The 15,013-nt window shown below is 49.4% G+C and overlaps 1 protein-coding gene and 1 long non-coding RNA gene across 4 annotated transcripts in view; one reads left to right on the top strand and one right to left on the bottom strand.

Moving 5' to 3' along the window:
- The window catches only part of Clybl (citramalyl-CoA lyase), a 169,380-nt gene that overhangs the window by 3,022 nt on the left and 151,345 nt on the right, over positions 1-15,013 (bottom strand). Inside the window, exons 8-9 of one of the 3 annotated variants that reach the window (XM_010604601.3) lie at positions 3,832-3,951; positions 2,584-2,911 (exon numbers count right to left, since the gene is read on the bottom strand). In XM_010604601.3, coding sequence (XP_010602903.1) covers positions 3,856-3,951 — 96 coding nt within the window. In that variant the 3' untranslated portion in view covers positions 2,584-2,911; positions 3,832-3,855. Of the gene's footprint in view, positions 1-2,583; positions 2,912-3,036; positions 3,952-15,013 lie in introns of those variants that run through there. The other 2 variants (XM_010604602.2, XM_019204587.1) reach the window with 2 other exon arrangements.
- LOC117285131 overlaps positions 1-15,013 on the top strand; it is a 56,499-nt gene that overhangs the window by 9,484 nt on the left and 32,002 nt on the right. The gene's annotated exons all lie outside the window — the stretch shown is intronic.

Genomic DNA, 15,013 nt, shown 5'->3' with positions numbered 1-15,013 from the left:
ACGCGCGCACCTCGCCGTCCCCAGGGCCCGGGAGGAAAAAATCTAAGCGGGGAGGCCGTAGATCCCCGTCCTGGGAGACTTGTTCAAAATACTCTTAATGCAGCTGAGACTGAGTCGCGTCGCAGCACAAGTCGCTGGGAGATCTAGGTTCTTCCTGCTGGTGGCTTTTTCTGAAAGGTACGCGGCCAAATAACTCCTACGATTTAAACAGACTCCCCAACCGGGGCAGCAGAAAACACCCATCTAAGAACGCGAACAGCGGCCGGGTCCCCTGCACCAGCTCGCAGGTCCCAAGTCGGGAGTGGGACGGTAACTATTCTTTTTAGCTACTTCCTGTCCCCCGTCCTCGCTTAAAAGAGCGCGTAAAGAAAGCCCAAGACTACGGCTGGAACGGTACCATGTGGGGCCGGGCTACTGCGTGTGCCCGGGGCTCTGTGGAGCTCTGGAGGGGAGAGGGGTGAGGTGCTGGTGCTGAGGTCGCGTCCCCAAGCCCCGCCGTCACAGGCCTCTCCGCATTCATATGCAAAGGTCTTGGTGGAAATTTTATAACCGGTTTTGTGCCATCAGTGACTCTCCTAATACTAGAGAACAATAAATAAATAAAAACGGAAGATTTAGGTGGCAAGGTAAATGGAAACGCTAAAAGCAGAATACCTTTCAAATAAAAGCCTCAATCCCCCCAAAGAATAGTCGTCAGCTTCCCGAACTCCAGCACAGCCATTGGGGGCAGAGGGCGTTCACGATCATAATGACACCTCTATTTTAGAGGGGGGGACAGCCACGTAGTTGTCCTATTGACCCGGCAGCATAGGCCCGGCAGGCAGCGACCTGCAAATTCACAGGCCAAGGATGGGAGGTCCACATTCGGTGGGGCCTCTGTCTCCCAGCCCGTCCCCAGAAGACAGGAGGCGAAGACAGTGCCTGCACATGCACACGGGAGAGGAAAGTCCCCAACTTCCGCCCTGGGCATGGCAGTGCAGTGTTGCTCGTGGTTTCAAGGAAACTATTGATACAATCCTCTATACATTAAAATGAGGTTGTCACAGGCCGTCATTAAGACCTCAGTAAAACAATGAAGACGTTATTGGACATCCCTCCCCCCGGCAAGGTATTAAGGGAATAAAGCAATCTACACCACACGGGTCCTATTGAGATTAATGAAAAAATTATGCAAAAAAAATCTCAATTTCATTTTCCCGTGACGAGGCTTTGCATACATACAGTCCGTCTTGCCTTGCACCTGATGATTTATTAAACTAATCTATGGTGATCGCCCTGATGTTCTCGGCTCAATCTTGTCCGGGCTCATTTTCTAAGTAATTGTTTCTCATTAGTTCTGATAATGTTTTAATAGTGTTACCCATAATTTAACCCCCAAGAATTAATAACAAGGGGGTGATCTGGACAAGCAGCTCGTGATGAGCTACACAAACTATAAACAGGTATGGTTTTTAATTAATCTGATTAGCAGTGAGGTCCTCTTCCTGGGCTCCCTTCCGAGCTGGCAGGCAGTGACTGTCCCCAGAGGACAGGTCCCTTTGCCCAGCCCTCCCTCCTTGCCACCCCAGCACCCAGAGATGTGGGTAGGGGCAAAGGGACACCTTCTGTGTTCCTGCACCTCCTGTTCTGGAGCTTTGTCCGCCGAGGCCTGAGGGACACGGGCTGTGGCCGTGAATGACTCTCCTGGGACCCTCGTTAGGGTCTCCACTCAGAGAGTAGCCCCATGGTCCCAGTCTGATGGTCCTACCAGAGTCGGGACCATGGGTTCTCAGGAGGATCACTGAGTGAGGGGGCTTTGCTGGAACTAAGTTGTTTGGGACCAGGGCGTGGTGAGCTGTGTGACTTGACGGGAAGCTACGATCCTGTGGGCCCAAGGCCTGTGGGGCAGGGGACCAGGTTGCTTCTCCTGTGGCCCCAACAACTTGTACTTTCCTCGTGGCGGCTCCCTGTGGGTGGGGGCCCCTGGCTTGAGAAGGCCACCTGTGTGGGACTGGGGGCTGCCTGTGTCACTGGGGTAGAGGCCAGAATGTGTGTCCTTCCCTCCTCTCATGCCAAAGGCTGCCTGTGCCCTCTGGGCACGTCTCGGATGCTCCTCCTGCTCCTGGCTCTGAGCAGAAACGGTGGACCAGGACACGCTTGTCTCCATGACTCCCAGCAGGATGCCAGGCCTGGACTGTGGGGCCATGGGGACACTGGTCACCTCTGAGGTCGTCAAGATGCTGTCCCCCACGGCCATTCCCAGAGGGAGGGTTGGGGTGGCTTCTACCAGCCTTCCGGAAACTCTGGGGCAGCACAGGGTGACCCAGGTGGAGGGGATGACACGGAAAGGAGGGTCCAGCTCGGCTCAGGCGCTGTCTCCTCAGGTCCCCTGTTTGGGAACATTAGTTGGTGTCTGAGGGACACACGTCACCTGAGGAGTTCCCGTTCCTGCCCTGGAGGCGACATCTCCTCCCTTGGTCTTGGTGTCATGATGTTGTTGCTGTGACCAGACTTCCCTCTGCTTACCTCTCTCGGGGCTTCCTGTGGGGAAGAGGAGCCCCCTGGCTGGGGCCTACACTTGGGGCCACGGAGGGAACACACCAAGAGGGTGTAAGAGGAGGTGAAAGATGAAACTGAAGAAACAACTGTTTTCTATTTACAAATTTAAATGAACAGAACAGCCTTCCCCGCAGTGTTTGTCTAAGGGTAGACGTTCGCTGCCGCGTAGGTCGTGAAAAGGTTGGTGTAGAGTTTAAAACTTCCCATTCTGTTAATTTCTTAAAGAACAGTCGTCCGGAGTCTCGACACAAAAGCTCATGATTTAATGAGGAACAGAAACAAAATCTCTGATTGTTGGTGTTTCAAACTTCATTGGCGTCCTCTGGCACACAGGAGCTGATCCTCTGGGGCCTCAATACCCTGAGAGTATGTGCTGAATAGGGAACAATGGCTGGTTGTTATGTTTATTTACCCTTCCTACAAGCTGGGTTAACCTCTTCAAAACAGCTTTACTAAGCCCGTTAACCACACCACCCATCTGACCTGTAGCAGCATCTCTAATGTGATGCAAATCTCACAGGGGCCATACGCACCAGCCCTGGCTTTGTGTCTTGGAGACACTACAAGTTTATGGCCGAGGGAGCCCCGTCCTGGCCCTGCATTTACAGGGGAAATGGCCTCAATGGTGAGCAGTTGAACTGGGAAAAGAAAGGGCAGATGGATGGTCCTTGGTTCCTGCACATTTATTTTTTTAACTGCCGCTAGCTGTTGACCCAAAACATCATCCCAACGAGTGCTTTCGGGCTCACCGTCCAGCACCTTGAGGACAGAGATGGTGCAGTTGGGGGATGGGGTTAACAGCAGTTTATTTTTAGCAGGTAGCTTTACAAGCCATTGTAGTGCTCTACCATGTTTTCTGTGCCGTCTCTGTTGTTTTAGAGGCCTGTTAGTGAAACACACAAACCCCCTTAATTTTACCCTTCTTTTTTCAAAAGCCTGCAGTTTCTTAAAATCATCTGTGATGTAGGCCGCAGAGATGGGTAACCTGGCAAGCACTTCCCAACACGAGGAGGCCAGAGGGAGTCTGCGCGTTTGACCAAGACCTGCCTTGTGAAACACCTGGCTCCCTCCCACCTTCTTCATGGTTTTATCTCCCTGTGGAAGCATGAGTCCATACTTGCAATATATTAATAACAATAAGATCATAAGCTGAAGGGGCGCCAACGAATAACATGGCCAATAAGACAACAACTGCCCCCCGGTAAATGCACTGGAGCCCCAACCTGGCAGGCTAGCAAGTTGCCTGAGTGTACAGTTTGGCCTTAAGAAATCCACTGTATATGTTCAGCCCACCTGAGGAGCGCTTCATTTAACAGATCATTTTTCCTTGATGGCTGTGGCAAGCGTAACAATGTTTTGGGCCTGCTTCAGTAATGGCATGTCGATCATACTCCCTTGGAAAGTAAAGGCTCCCTGGAAAACACAGAATACAAACTTCCTGAGAGAATGCTCGGAAATTATAGGCTTCCTTTCTGCACACACTTGTAAAACAAGAACATTTTTAGATTCCACCTGAATTACACTGACTTTCCTGCCCAACTTTTGAGAAAGCCAAAGTAAATTGCAGGGGAAAGGTTTCTTTTTTCTTCGTAAGGAGGAGGGGTGGACCTTCAGCATTTTAATGGAGAAGAAAAATACATCAGATGCAAAATAGAGGAAACTGTTCATTTAACTCTTGAAATCAAGCAGAAAACAACTGTAGAAGGAAAATTTAAATAGTTCATTCTATGGTTTTTGAAATATTGCATAGGACGTTAAAAGCAGTAATATGTCCTGGCAACTAATTATTATTTTTAAAAATTGTACTATCACATTAATGGCAAACGGCATTCTCCTTGTACTCACATAATCGAGAGGTGATAGCAGGGTGTTAAGCAAATGCAGGCCAGCACTGTGCTGGGTGAAGGCCACCAGTCCATTGGCCAGACTGATGAAGGAGGAGCAGAGGGGCCAGAGACATGAGTCTGTGGCAAACAAATCACACTTCTGGTGAGGGCTGGGCCCAGAAGGTATCTCTGAGGTCCCCTGTTATATTCTCATTTTGCAGGTTCATTTTTCTCCCCTTTCACAAATACTTACTCCATGTGTCAGGTGACCCAGGTCCTGTTCCAGTAGGAAACAGGCCCACAGCAGTTAAAAGGATCTTCCAAGGTTATGTGACTAGAAACGTTGGAGCTATAATCTCAGCACTCTGGGAGGCTGAGGCTGGACAATCTTGAGTTCAAGTCCAGCCCTGGCAAATTAGCAACTTAGTGTGACTCTATCTCATAAAAAAAAAAAAAGTTGGAGCCACAGTTAATACTTCGATCTCAGAGCTGTGAGCCTTCTCCAGAGACCCCTGCCTTAAGATAACATGGAGGTTTCTTTAGGCTATTAGAAAAAGAAAAATTAAGTGGACAGGAGGTGGCTCAGAATCCAGTTACTATCTGGTTCCTTCTTTTTTCTGTGACAGGCACAAAAACCCTTCTCTCCACTCTCGTCTAGGTAGACAAGGAGCAGGTGTCTTTGACACCTGCATCCTCACCCCGCGGAGCTCAGCTACCTTAGGTCCAAGGTGCGCGGGCGCTGCCCCGACCCGGGACTTCTGGGCCTCCAGCCGCTCCCTCGGGTCGCGCATGCATGGCGTGGAGGTGGAGAACAAAGAATCCGCAGGGAGTTCTTAGCGAGGGCCGCAGCATTCAGCTTCCCATCAAGAGACTTACCTGGAATTTTCTCCTGTAGTGCCTCCCCGTGAACACCTGTGTGGCCTGAGGCCCTGGGCTCAGAGTCACCTGTGCCCCTCTCGCTGTGCCATTCGCACCCCTACTTTGGCCTCTGGTCATTGCCTTCAGTCTGAGCTCAGCCTCTGACCGTGATAGGTTTTTTTGCTTTTAGGTACCAGGGATCAAACTCGGGACCTTGCGTTTGCGAGGCAGGCGGTAGAACCACTGAGCTAATTCCCGGGTTTATGAATCTGGTTTGAGAAGTTCCGAGATTGGCGCTCGGTAGGAATCAGGGCGCGGGTCACATGCTGTTTTACAAGGCAATCCTCTAGCTTTCTTAGTGGAGTAAATGAGGAAGACCAAGACCTCTCGGTTATTCGCCCACGTGGATTACGGCCCCGTAAAATGGCGCATTTGTTCTTGGAAGACCTAACTAATAAACTGGAGAGACAGAATGAGCATGAATGCAAAGAGAATCAAAGCCACACCTTTGGGTCTATGCCTTCGATCTCTAAAGTGCTTTGCCTTCCCTGGCTGATTCAGGACAGGAGATCATTTCTTGATTCTCTTTTGCTTGATTTCCTTCATTAAGGTAGAAAACAAAAAAAATATTTGGTTTGTTTCCTTCAACTCTGTGCACTGAGGATTTTAGTGTTTTGAGAATTAGACTGCCCACCCAAGGCATGTAGCGCATGCCTGTGATCCCAGCACTGGGGAGGCTGATGCAGGAGGATCCTTGCAAGTTTGAGGCTAGCCTGAGTGACACAGTGAGTTCAAGACCAGCCCTAACTACATAGTGAGACCCTATCTCAAAAAACAAAAGAATTAGACTTACTAATATGAATATCCTTTTGCTTTCCTGTATCAACCTATGGTATAGCCGTTTTAAAAAGACTGTATATATGTATCTACATAGGAAACGTAAATGATCCTTTTGGTCAACATTTGGAAAAAAATGCAACCTGTCAAAAGCTACTTGGATTTTCAGAGTTTGAAATATTCCTTAATGGATGATTATAGAAAAGTTTCAGTTTCACAGCCCAATGCTTTCTTGAAAAATTGTCATGCCATTTCAAAAAGTACAGGGAACTTCTGCTGGCTAGAAGGCTCAGACAATAATTTTAAAATGCCTTTAAATAAATAACTTATCGTTACATAAGAGACCCTGCCTCAAAAATAATAAAATAAATAAGGGCTGCAGATGTAGTACAGGGCTTCCTGTGTTCAACCCCCAGTACGGGGGAGGGGGAATGCTTATTTATTTATTTTTGAGACAAGGTCTCATTATGTAGCCTAGGCTGGCCTCCAACTCGTGGTGATCCTCCTGCCTCAGCCTCCCAAGAGCTAGGATTACAGGCGTGCACCACCACGCTTGGCAAAAAAGCCCCCCCACTTTAATTTTGGTTTTTAAAAATCACATAACATGAGTTACCATCTTTGCCATTGTTACACATATGGCGCAGGGCAGTTAAGTGGGTTTGCAGGGCTGTGTGAGAGAGGCCCAGGTCTTTTCCATCTTCTGTTTCCCAAATGCCTCTCCACAGCCCCTGGCAACAGCCATTAATCTTATTGCTGTTGCTATGTGTTTCTATCCATTCCCAGTTTATAAATGAGGAAACCAAGGCACAGAGAGCATAACAAAGTGGGCAAGTCCGTCCTGTGGCTTGTAAGTACTGAGCAGAGATGAACCTGTTTCTCTGTGCCCGAAGCCGGCATTCTTAAAGGTTTAGTGATTGAAAAATGTCCAGGTGTCCCAGGTGAGAAAAGTCCCAGGACTTTGTGAATGACTCTTATGTCCTGGTGTGGGTGTGAAGGGCCCAAAATGCAGATTCCTGGGTCCCTTCCCGAAGGGCTGAGGCAGAAAGCTGGGGTCGGCCAGGAACCCTTTAGGGCCGCTGATGCGCAGCTGTGACACCCTGCGTGTTTGCCGCCGGGGTGGGGATGGCCAGGTCGGCTCTACCATGAGAGTCCGTGAGCCCAAGTCCACTCAGCCCTGGAGGACCGGAGCCTTTCTCTTACCAGGCGGAGTTGTGCCACCGCCATCTTCCCCAGGTGGCTCATCTTTCGCCCGCCCATCTGTCTCCTGCAGGTCTTAGGGGAGCTGCTGGGGAGCCAGGGTGCAGGGGCTCTGTCCCTGCCCTCAGGAGACAGGGTTTGAGGGAGCAGACGGGAAAGACAAGAAGCAGGTGCCTCAAAACGTGGCACAAACCTGGCTGGCCACACTCCCGCCTCTGCCTGGCTGCAGGTGACACGATGTGACCGTCACACGGCCAGCACGCGTGCCCCGCGAGGGCCCGGGAGCCCGGCACACCGTGGGCACTTGTTGCGGTCACTGCTGTATTTCTGACTTCACGTAGACTCCTGGCTGCTCGCCTCCTGCAGCTTTCCCTACCCAGGTCTGTGATTTATGGCATCAGACGTGGCTGTCGATTTTCTGCCACCTCGGTCTTGTGGGGACAAGATGGGCCCTGAACTAACATTAACACGGTCACACCGGGGTTCTGGGGGATCCCTCACTGCCCACCGGGGGACCTCGTCTCTGGGAAATATCCTGTGCTCTGTGTCTCTGGACTAGCGCTGGAGACTTACTTTCCCTAGGTACTGAGTCACCAGCCCCTGGGAGCAGCAAACTTCAAGAATGTTTTAGGCGGTGCGTCCTGGGCACCAGCTCTGCCACCGAGCTCTACCCCAGCCCCAAATCGATGGGATTCTCTCCCTATTCACTTTGTTTTCAACTTCGCCACACTCTGTCCCAGGGTGCTGTGGTTCCCTGCCAATCCAGCAGGGCCTGACCCCCAACACACGCACACATTCGCACACGCACACACACCCTCTGCTGTACACCCCTTTCCCTGTGCCTGCGAGACACCCCCCACGCTCCCAGGTGTCAGAAGTGCCACTCTGGGAAGTTCCTGGGCCTCCGTGGTGGGACCTTCATCACCTTGTTCCCTGTCCAGCCCCGCTGCAGCTCTCATCTGTGGAGTCCCGGGTTTTGGGTGCTGGCTTCACACCATCCTGGGAGGCCCCTGAGGTCATGGCCAGGTCTCATGGACCCGTGACTTCCTGATCCCTGCACCCAGGACACTTGGGGAGCTCTGTGAAGGCTGCCCTGAAAGTGATGAAAACGCATATCGGAGTCAGGAGTGGTGCTGCATACCCACAATCCCAGTACCGTGGGAGGCTGAGGCAGGAGGATCTCAAGTTTGAGCCCAGGAAGGGCAATTTAGTGAGACCCTGTCACAAGACAAAAAAGGATGGGACACAGGGGATGTGTAGCTCAGTGCAAAGGCCCTGGGTTCAACCCTCAATATCACCAAAAACAAAAAGGAGAAGACAAGGAAAGGAGACGGAAGCTGAGACGTGTGGAGAATAGGGAGGCTCAAGTTCACTGGTGGGGCTTTGGGTCATTTTTTCCTGTAATTCTGGACCCTAAGACGGGAGACAGTTGTCTGGGCCAAGCTCTGCACTGCACACGACTGCTGGGTCCCTAGGTCACCCTGCCACAGACAGCAAGGTCCCATCTTGGTTTCCCACTCCCACCAGTGGGGGCTCACAGCAGGTCCGGGGAGCTTGGCTCCTTGCAACCAGGAGAGGGTGGCAGGAGAAACGGAGTCACCCGGCCCCCTGAGCCCTCACTCCCCATCTCCTCTCCTTTATCTCCAAGTGTCCTCCTGGGCCCCATCTCCCCCGGCCAGTGGGCCACGCTGCTTCCAGCAGGACAGTGTAGCCAACCCGGAAACCATCGTGTTGGCTTGGGGTCAGGGGAGCGCCTGCCGTGACACAGGCAAGCAAGCATGTGCACCTCGTCCATAGGGCTTCTGGGGCGAGGGGCTACGGACGGGGGCCATCGATGTGGGGGCGGCTTGGTCATGGAGGGATTCGGGGACAAGGACGGTAAAGGTCAGGGATCCCAACTACAGGTCCAAGAGGGAACCCAGCACTGACAGACAAGTGTGCATGGGGTTGGCTCTCTGTCCTCGGGGAGCCCATGGACAGGACAAGTGGAAGGGCACGGGTCAGGCACTCTGTGGCTGATGGGCTTCTCTACAGCCGAAGGACAGGAGCCGAATGTAGCCTGCACTAAAGCAATCTTGGTGTTTTAGTTTTGTACCAGAGACTGAACTCGGGACCTTGCGCTTGCCAGGCAGGCATGGTGCCACTGAGCTACATCCCCGGCCCCAACTAAAGCACTCTGGATGGGACAGTATTATTAAATACTGGTTCTGTTACTCATAGCTGCTCTAGTTTCCCCCTGTGACAAAGTACGTGAACAGTTGGTTTTTGGAGGCTGAGGCAGGAGGATCCGAAGTTCAAGCTCAGCCTGAGCAACTTAGTAACTTGAGATGCAGACGGAGCCCAGTGGAAGCATCCTCCCCTGCTTCCTTCCTCCCTCCTCCTCTTCCTTCTCTTCTTTCCTCTTTCCCCACTCTCTACCTTCTTTCTTTCCCTCCCTTCTTTTCACGCCAGGGACGGAATCCAGGACCCACACACGCTAAGCCAGAAAGCTCCACCTCCAGCCCCGGTGCTTTTATGATTTTACAAAACATTTCCAAAGGCACTTTTCTCACTTGTAGTGGGGAAGGCGGGATTCTTTCCATTTTATTGATGCCAAAAACTGGGATTCAATGTCAGTTGAACCCATTGAAGGAACTTACAGGAAGGTAAGGTGAGCCTAAGGTTTTCACCCCCAATCAAACTCTTGCCAGTGTACCCCAAAGTACAGCAGATAACCATTGTACTTAAGATTTTAGAAAAACTGAAATATTAATGAGTTAATATACATGTATTTATGTACTGTATATTTTTAAATTTTATTTTGATGTAATTTATAAAAATAACTAGCATATCTATGTTGTTGCTTCAGAGGTATCACCACTGAGGATAAGGCTGAAATATATATATAATGGGCAGATAAGAAATAATGTGAAAATGCAATTTTAAAAAATGAATTTGGGAAAAACGGAAATATAACATGCTTTCCTTCTCAGTTTCCGTCTGGAAACATAATTATGATGATTATCAGAAACACTAAAATTCAATAATACCATACGTCAGTACATTTTAAGTTTCAGAAAGAACTCAAAGTGTTAAAAGATTAAGAAGAGACATTTGACCCTCGTATTTGCTTCACAGTATCAATAATATTTTGTATTAGAAAAAGTCTTTAAAAACGGTCATAAAAATAGTAAAAAATATTGCCGAACAATGGTTGGTAAAGTGCTTGCCTAGTAGGTTACAAGATCCTGGGTTCGATCCCCAGTACCAAGAGAAAAATTAAAAAGTAGAATTTTACTGAAGGCTGGGGAAATTCTTTTTAACACTTCACAAATGGTAGTGATAATTTGATAGATACCTTAAAAATCTTTTGAATTAAAATTCAGCAGCCATTTACTCCCACTGCCAGGTAATTTACAGATGCTAATGTATCTCACCGTGAAATTTCTAGGAGTTCAGCGGAAGCTGTCAGCAGGGGCAACAGTCCGCATTGCGCTGGTCTGGGTGAGGGTCAGGAGCCGCCATGCCTGGGCTTTGATGGGCAGCACTGTAAGCACCGCAGGAATGCAGAGGCTGAGGCCGTGAGGGGTGGGCTTGGCACCCACTGGGTGCACCGTGCCAGCGCCTCGGGGAGGCCCTCCAGCCCTGCGTCCTGTCCTGGACGGGGCCTGGACAGCCTGGGGACCTGCATGCAGTCTGGAGAAGGCCCTGTGTCCCTCCCGGCCTTGCCCTAGCCTTCCTCTGCAGCTCTGGCTTTGCAAATTGAGAGGGCACAGAGCCACCCACAGGGACAGAGTGGAGGCCTTTGTGTGGTCCCCAACCACATTCACCTGCCTCGCAGCGCTGGCCCCAGAGAGGACACTGGGGCCCAGCTACTCCGTGCAGCCCCTTGCGGACACAACACTTTCCAGAGCAGGGTTCAGCAGCTGCAGCTGGAACCAAGGGTTGTGGTGATACTCAGGGAAGAAGGGCCAAGAAGGGCCGAGCCTCCTCTCTGAGGCCGCGCGGTGCAGCAGTGCCGATCTTGGGCTTTGGGCTCAGCCATGCTTGAATGTGAACCAGGAATTCCTGGTCCTGCCGCCTCACCAGCCTCAGTCTGTCCATCTGCAACGTGGGGATGACCCTGTCTCCCTGCAGGGTTGTCACAGGATTACATAAAATAATCCTGCCACATGACAGGCTCTCAGCAAGTCCTGTCGTCTCCTCCGCTGTGACACTGTCACCCTTCTGACAGCTGCTGCTATCACTACCAATACTAAGACCCCATGCTGATTGCTGCCAGGACCTCCGCCGCCGTGATTACTGTGGCCACTGCTGCTGTTCCCGTTACTCCTGCTGGTCGTTAGCCAGAACTTACAGGATGCCTCTGCCACAGACTGGCCAGGGAGAGGCAGGGCATTGGGACCGTGACAGGCTTGATGCTTTCAGAGTTGCCGTAGGAGTCTGAGTGATGTTGAAAATATAAATAGATGCTGACGGATTCCTGAAGCTTCCTGTCCCTCCAAACTCTCATAAATCATAAACTTAGCTGTGCCTTTAAGAGACTAGAAGGAGGTGTGTTCTGTTATCAGCAGAGCACCACTCAGAAAAGAAATTTATTTTTGGTAGCCAGGATCGAACCCGGGTCCATGTGCTTGCGAGACAGGCAGTGAAACCACTAAACTAAATTCCCGGCCCCAGAAAAGAAATTTAAAATAATTTAGAAACTTTGACTATGAGCGGAAGGAGGCACCTATCCAATGGAAATAATCAAAAACCGGAAGCCTGGCCGTCCCGGAGGAGGCAGGTTTTCAGGAGCATACGGACAGGAAGAGGGAAAGGTTTTGCCAAAACAAATAGCAGATGTATTCACTAAAAAAATAGTAAAGTTAGCTGGGCCTGGTGGTACACACCTGTGCTCTCAGCACTCTGGGAGGCTGAGGCAGGTGGGTTACAAGTTCAAACCCAGCCCAGGCAATTTAGTGACTTAGCAATGGCTGGTTCTTAACAAACAGTCAGGGCCGGGGATGCAGTTCAGAGGGGAGGCCCTGGGTTCAATCCCCAGTACCGAAAAACAAAACATTGTGTGATGTAAAGTGAACAGGCAGCATTGACATTCTGCCTTTTTAACAAGAAGCATGACGTTATTTAGCTCTAGCCCTATGCAGAAAATAGAAAAATCCATGCGTTGTGTTTGGTAAGATGAATTCAGGACTTTACACAGGGTTTTAGGAAGTCAGGGGGTAAAAGTGTGCAAGACGGTTAGGCAGAGCATTGCCTGAAAGGCCCAGGCAGTTGCACCAGAGGAGGAGAGCCTGAGGCGGTCATTTTAACACAGGCGAGGACAGTCGTGTCCAGCAGCCTCAGTGGCCACAGCCTTCCTCACTTCACACCCCGGGGAGACCATGGGCCACCGTTCCACCAACGCTTCTCAGAGCCGTGAAATGCAGGTGACAAGACCTAGCTCGGATGAGGGTCAGGCAGGACGCTCAGGCAGGCATGGCTATGTCTATATTTTAAATACCTTTTGATAAGGACATCTGAACAATTCAAGCCAAGTGTGCCACGTAGAAAGCTGTTTACTAAGGAAAACAGAACAGGCTTTATGAGTGTTAAAATCTAAAGACGTTTCCAAATTTGCTAATAATTTAGATTGTTTTTCTTTTAAAAATGGCCTTATTGATATATGTGTGCCATAAAATTCACCTATAGTGTAAAATTTGTTGATATTTTTACTAACTGTAGAATTAGGCAGCTTCTTGATTTTTTTTTAGTAGCTGTGTAGAGCTCTCCAACTATCCCTCCATCTCAGATTTCTTTCTTTGTTTTGCAGTAGTGATTGAACATTGAACATGGGGATTTACCCCTGAGCTATGTCTTCAGCACCCTCATGTCTCACATTTCTCCTTTTTTGTTTTGTTCTGTTTTTTGAGGCAAAGTCTCACTGTGTAGTTCAGGCTGGCCTCCATCTTGCAGTGATCCTCCTGCCTCAGCCTCCCGAGTGCTAGGATTATTAGTGTGCACTACCACGCCTGGCTCAGATTTCTTTTTGGTTGATATCTTGATAGCAGCCATTCTTTCTGGCGTGAGATGGAATCTCAGCATGGTTTTAATTTGCATTTCACAAATGACCAGTGATGTTGAACATTCTTTCATATATTTGTCATTTCTAATTCATCTGATTTCTTTTTGAAACTAGTGATCTTGTTTAAATTATTTTTTAATTTTTAAAAGTAAGTTTGGCATAAGCCAAATGTTGAAATATTTTTATTTAAAGTGCTCCATGTCAAATTTAAATTGTTATTTGCCTCTGAGAAACACAACAAATGCCATTCATTGCAGTGTGCAGTTAGACCAATTATGCTAAACTTCTAGGCTTACTCTTTCTTTGAAAAGCAGATATAAAGTAAGTTAGAATGGATTAAAAGATATTTTTAAAGATTTACTAAAATATCGATGGTTATTTTTTTCAGTACTAGGGATCTAACCCAGGGCCACTCTACTACTGATCTACATTCTTAGCCCTTTTAATTTAAAAAAAAATTCATTTTGAAACAAAGTTTTGCTAAGTTCTCCAAGTGGATCTTGAACTTGAGGCTCCTGCCTCAGCCTCCCTCAGTGCTGAGATTACAGGTTTGCATCACTGTACCTAGCTATGATGTGCCCAGCCCCATTAGGAATTAAACCCAGGGCCTTTGCACGGAGTTATATCCCCAGCTCTTTAAAAAAAAATTTTTTTTTTTAAATTTTGAAGCAGGATCTTGCTAAGTTTCCAATGCTGGGCTTGAACTTTGGATCCTCCTGCCTGTCTCTCAGGAGTGTGGGGATTACAATGGTTCACTAGCACACCCGTTGTGCTGATGAATTTCTAAAAGTACAACAGATGATCAACAACTGATAACATTTGTTCCAATTAGCAAAAAGTATATAGTGGGTCCAATAATTTCAGCATTGCTAGAAATTTGGAAACCAGCTAAACCGACAATACTCACTTTAGTTTCTTGTGCCCCATTCTGTCCAAGATGCTGCAGGGAGGCATGTGGCACAACAGAAAATTCTCTAGAGCAACAGGCAGAAATCGCCCCATTTTTTTCACTGTGAAGAAAATAGAGGATTCTAGAAATGCCTGATTTATATTTTTAATAAAATAAAATTCCATCTGCCAGCTTTTCATATTAAAGCGATGATGAAATTCCTTAATAAATAACAACAATGAAAGGAACAGGGTGCTGTCTCCTCCTCTGGTGTAGTAAGTTCACAGGAGCAGGGGGACAGTGGGGTAAGCAGAGGGGGTACAGAGCCCAACAGGGGGCACACAGCTCCGAGGAGGAGGGACGGGAGAAACGCGCAGACACAGCTACAGAGAAGGGAAAGCTGGAGCAAGAGGAGAGAGGAGCGAGGCGCCGAGTGGAAACATCCCTTCCGGCCCTCACCTGGGCCCGGTGTCAGAACCGGAAGCCAGGCCCGGTGCAGCCACAGGCAGAGCTGGGCGCGGTGACACTGGGGACGGATCCTTGGAATGAGATCACTCGGCTCTGGGCTTCACGTGATCTCCCTGCCACAGGTTCTCTGCTCCGGCTGACGGTTTCCAGGCTTCCTGGGGAGGCCGGATGGAGGAGGAAGGGAAGGGATGGCGTTTGCAGGGGGCAGGGCTGACCCAGGAAGCCTCATGGGGCAGGGTGGGTAGACAGGAGCCAGGCAGGGTGGCAGAGGGAGCAACGTTTTCATTGTCACGTCCAGGTTTAGCCACGAGCACGGGCATTCACAGAAACCCACTGGAACCATATTTCTGATAACTA

Source organism: Fukomys damarensis, unplaced genomic scaffold (genome assembly GCF_012274545.1).
Source record: "Fukomys damarensis isolate Sample0158 unplaced genomic scaffold, DMR_v1.0_HiC HiC_scaffold_6, whole genome shotgun sequence".
NCBI classification, from domain to species: Eukaryota; Metazoa; Chordata; class Mammalia; order Rodentia; family Bathyergidae; genus Fukomys; species Fukomys damarensis.
The sequence above is the reverse complement of the archived record's forward strand: the minus strand, read 5'-3'. Positions and strand labels throughout refer to the sequence as shown.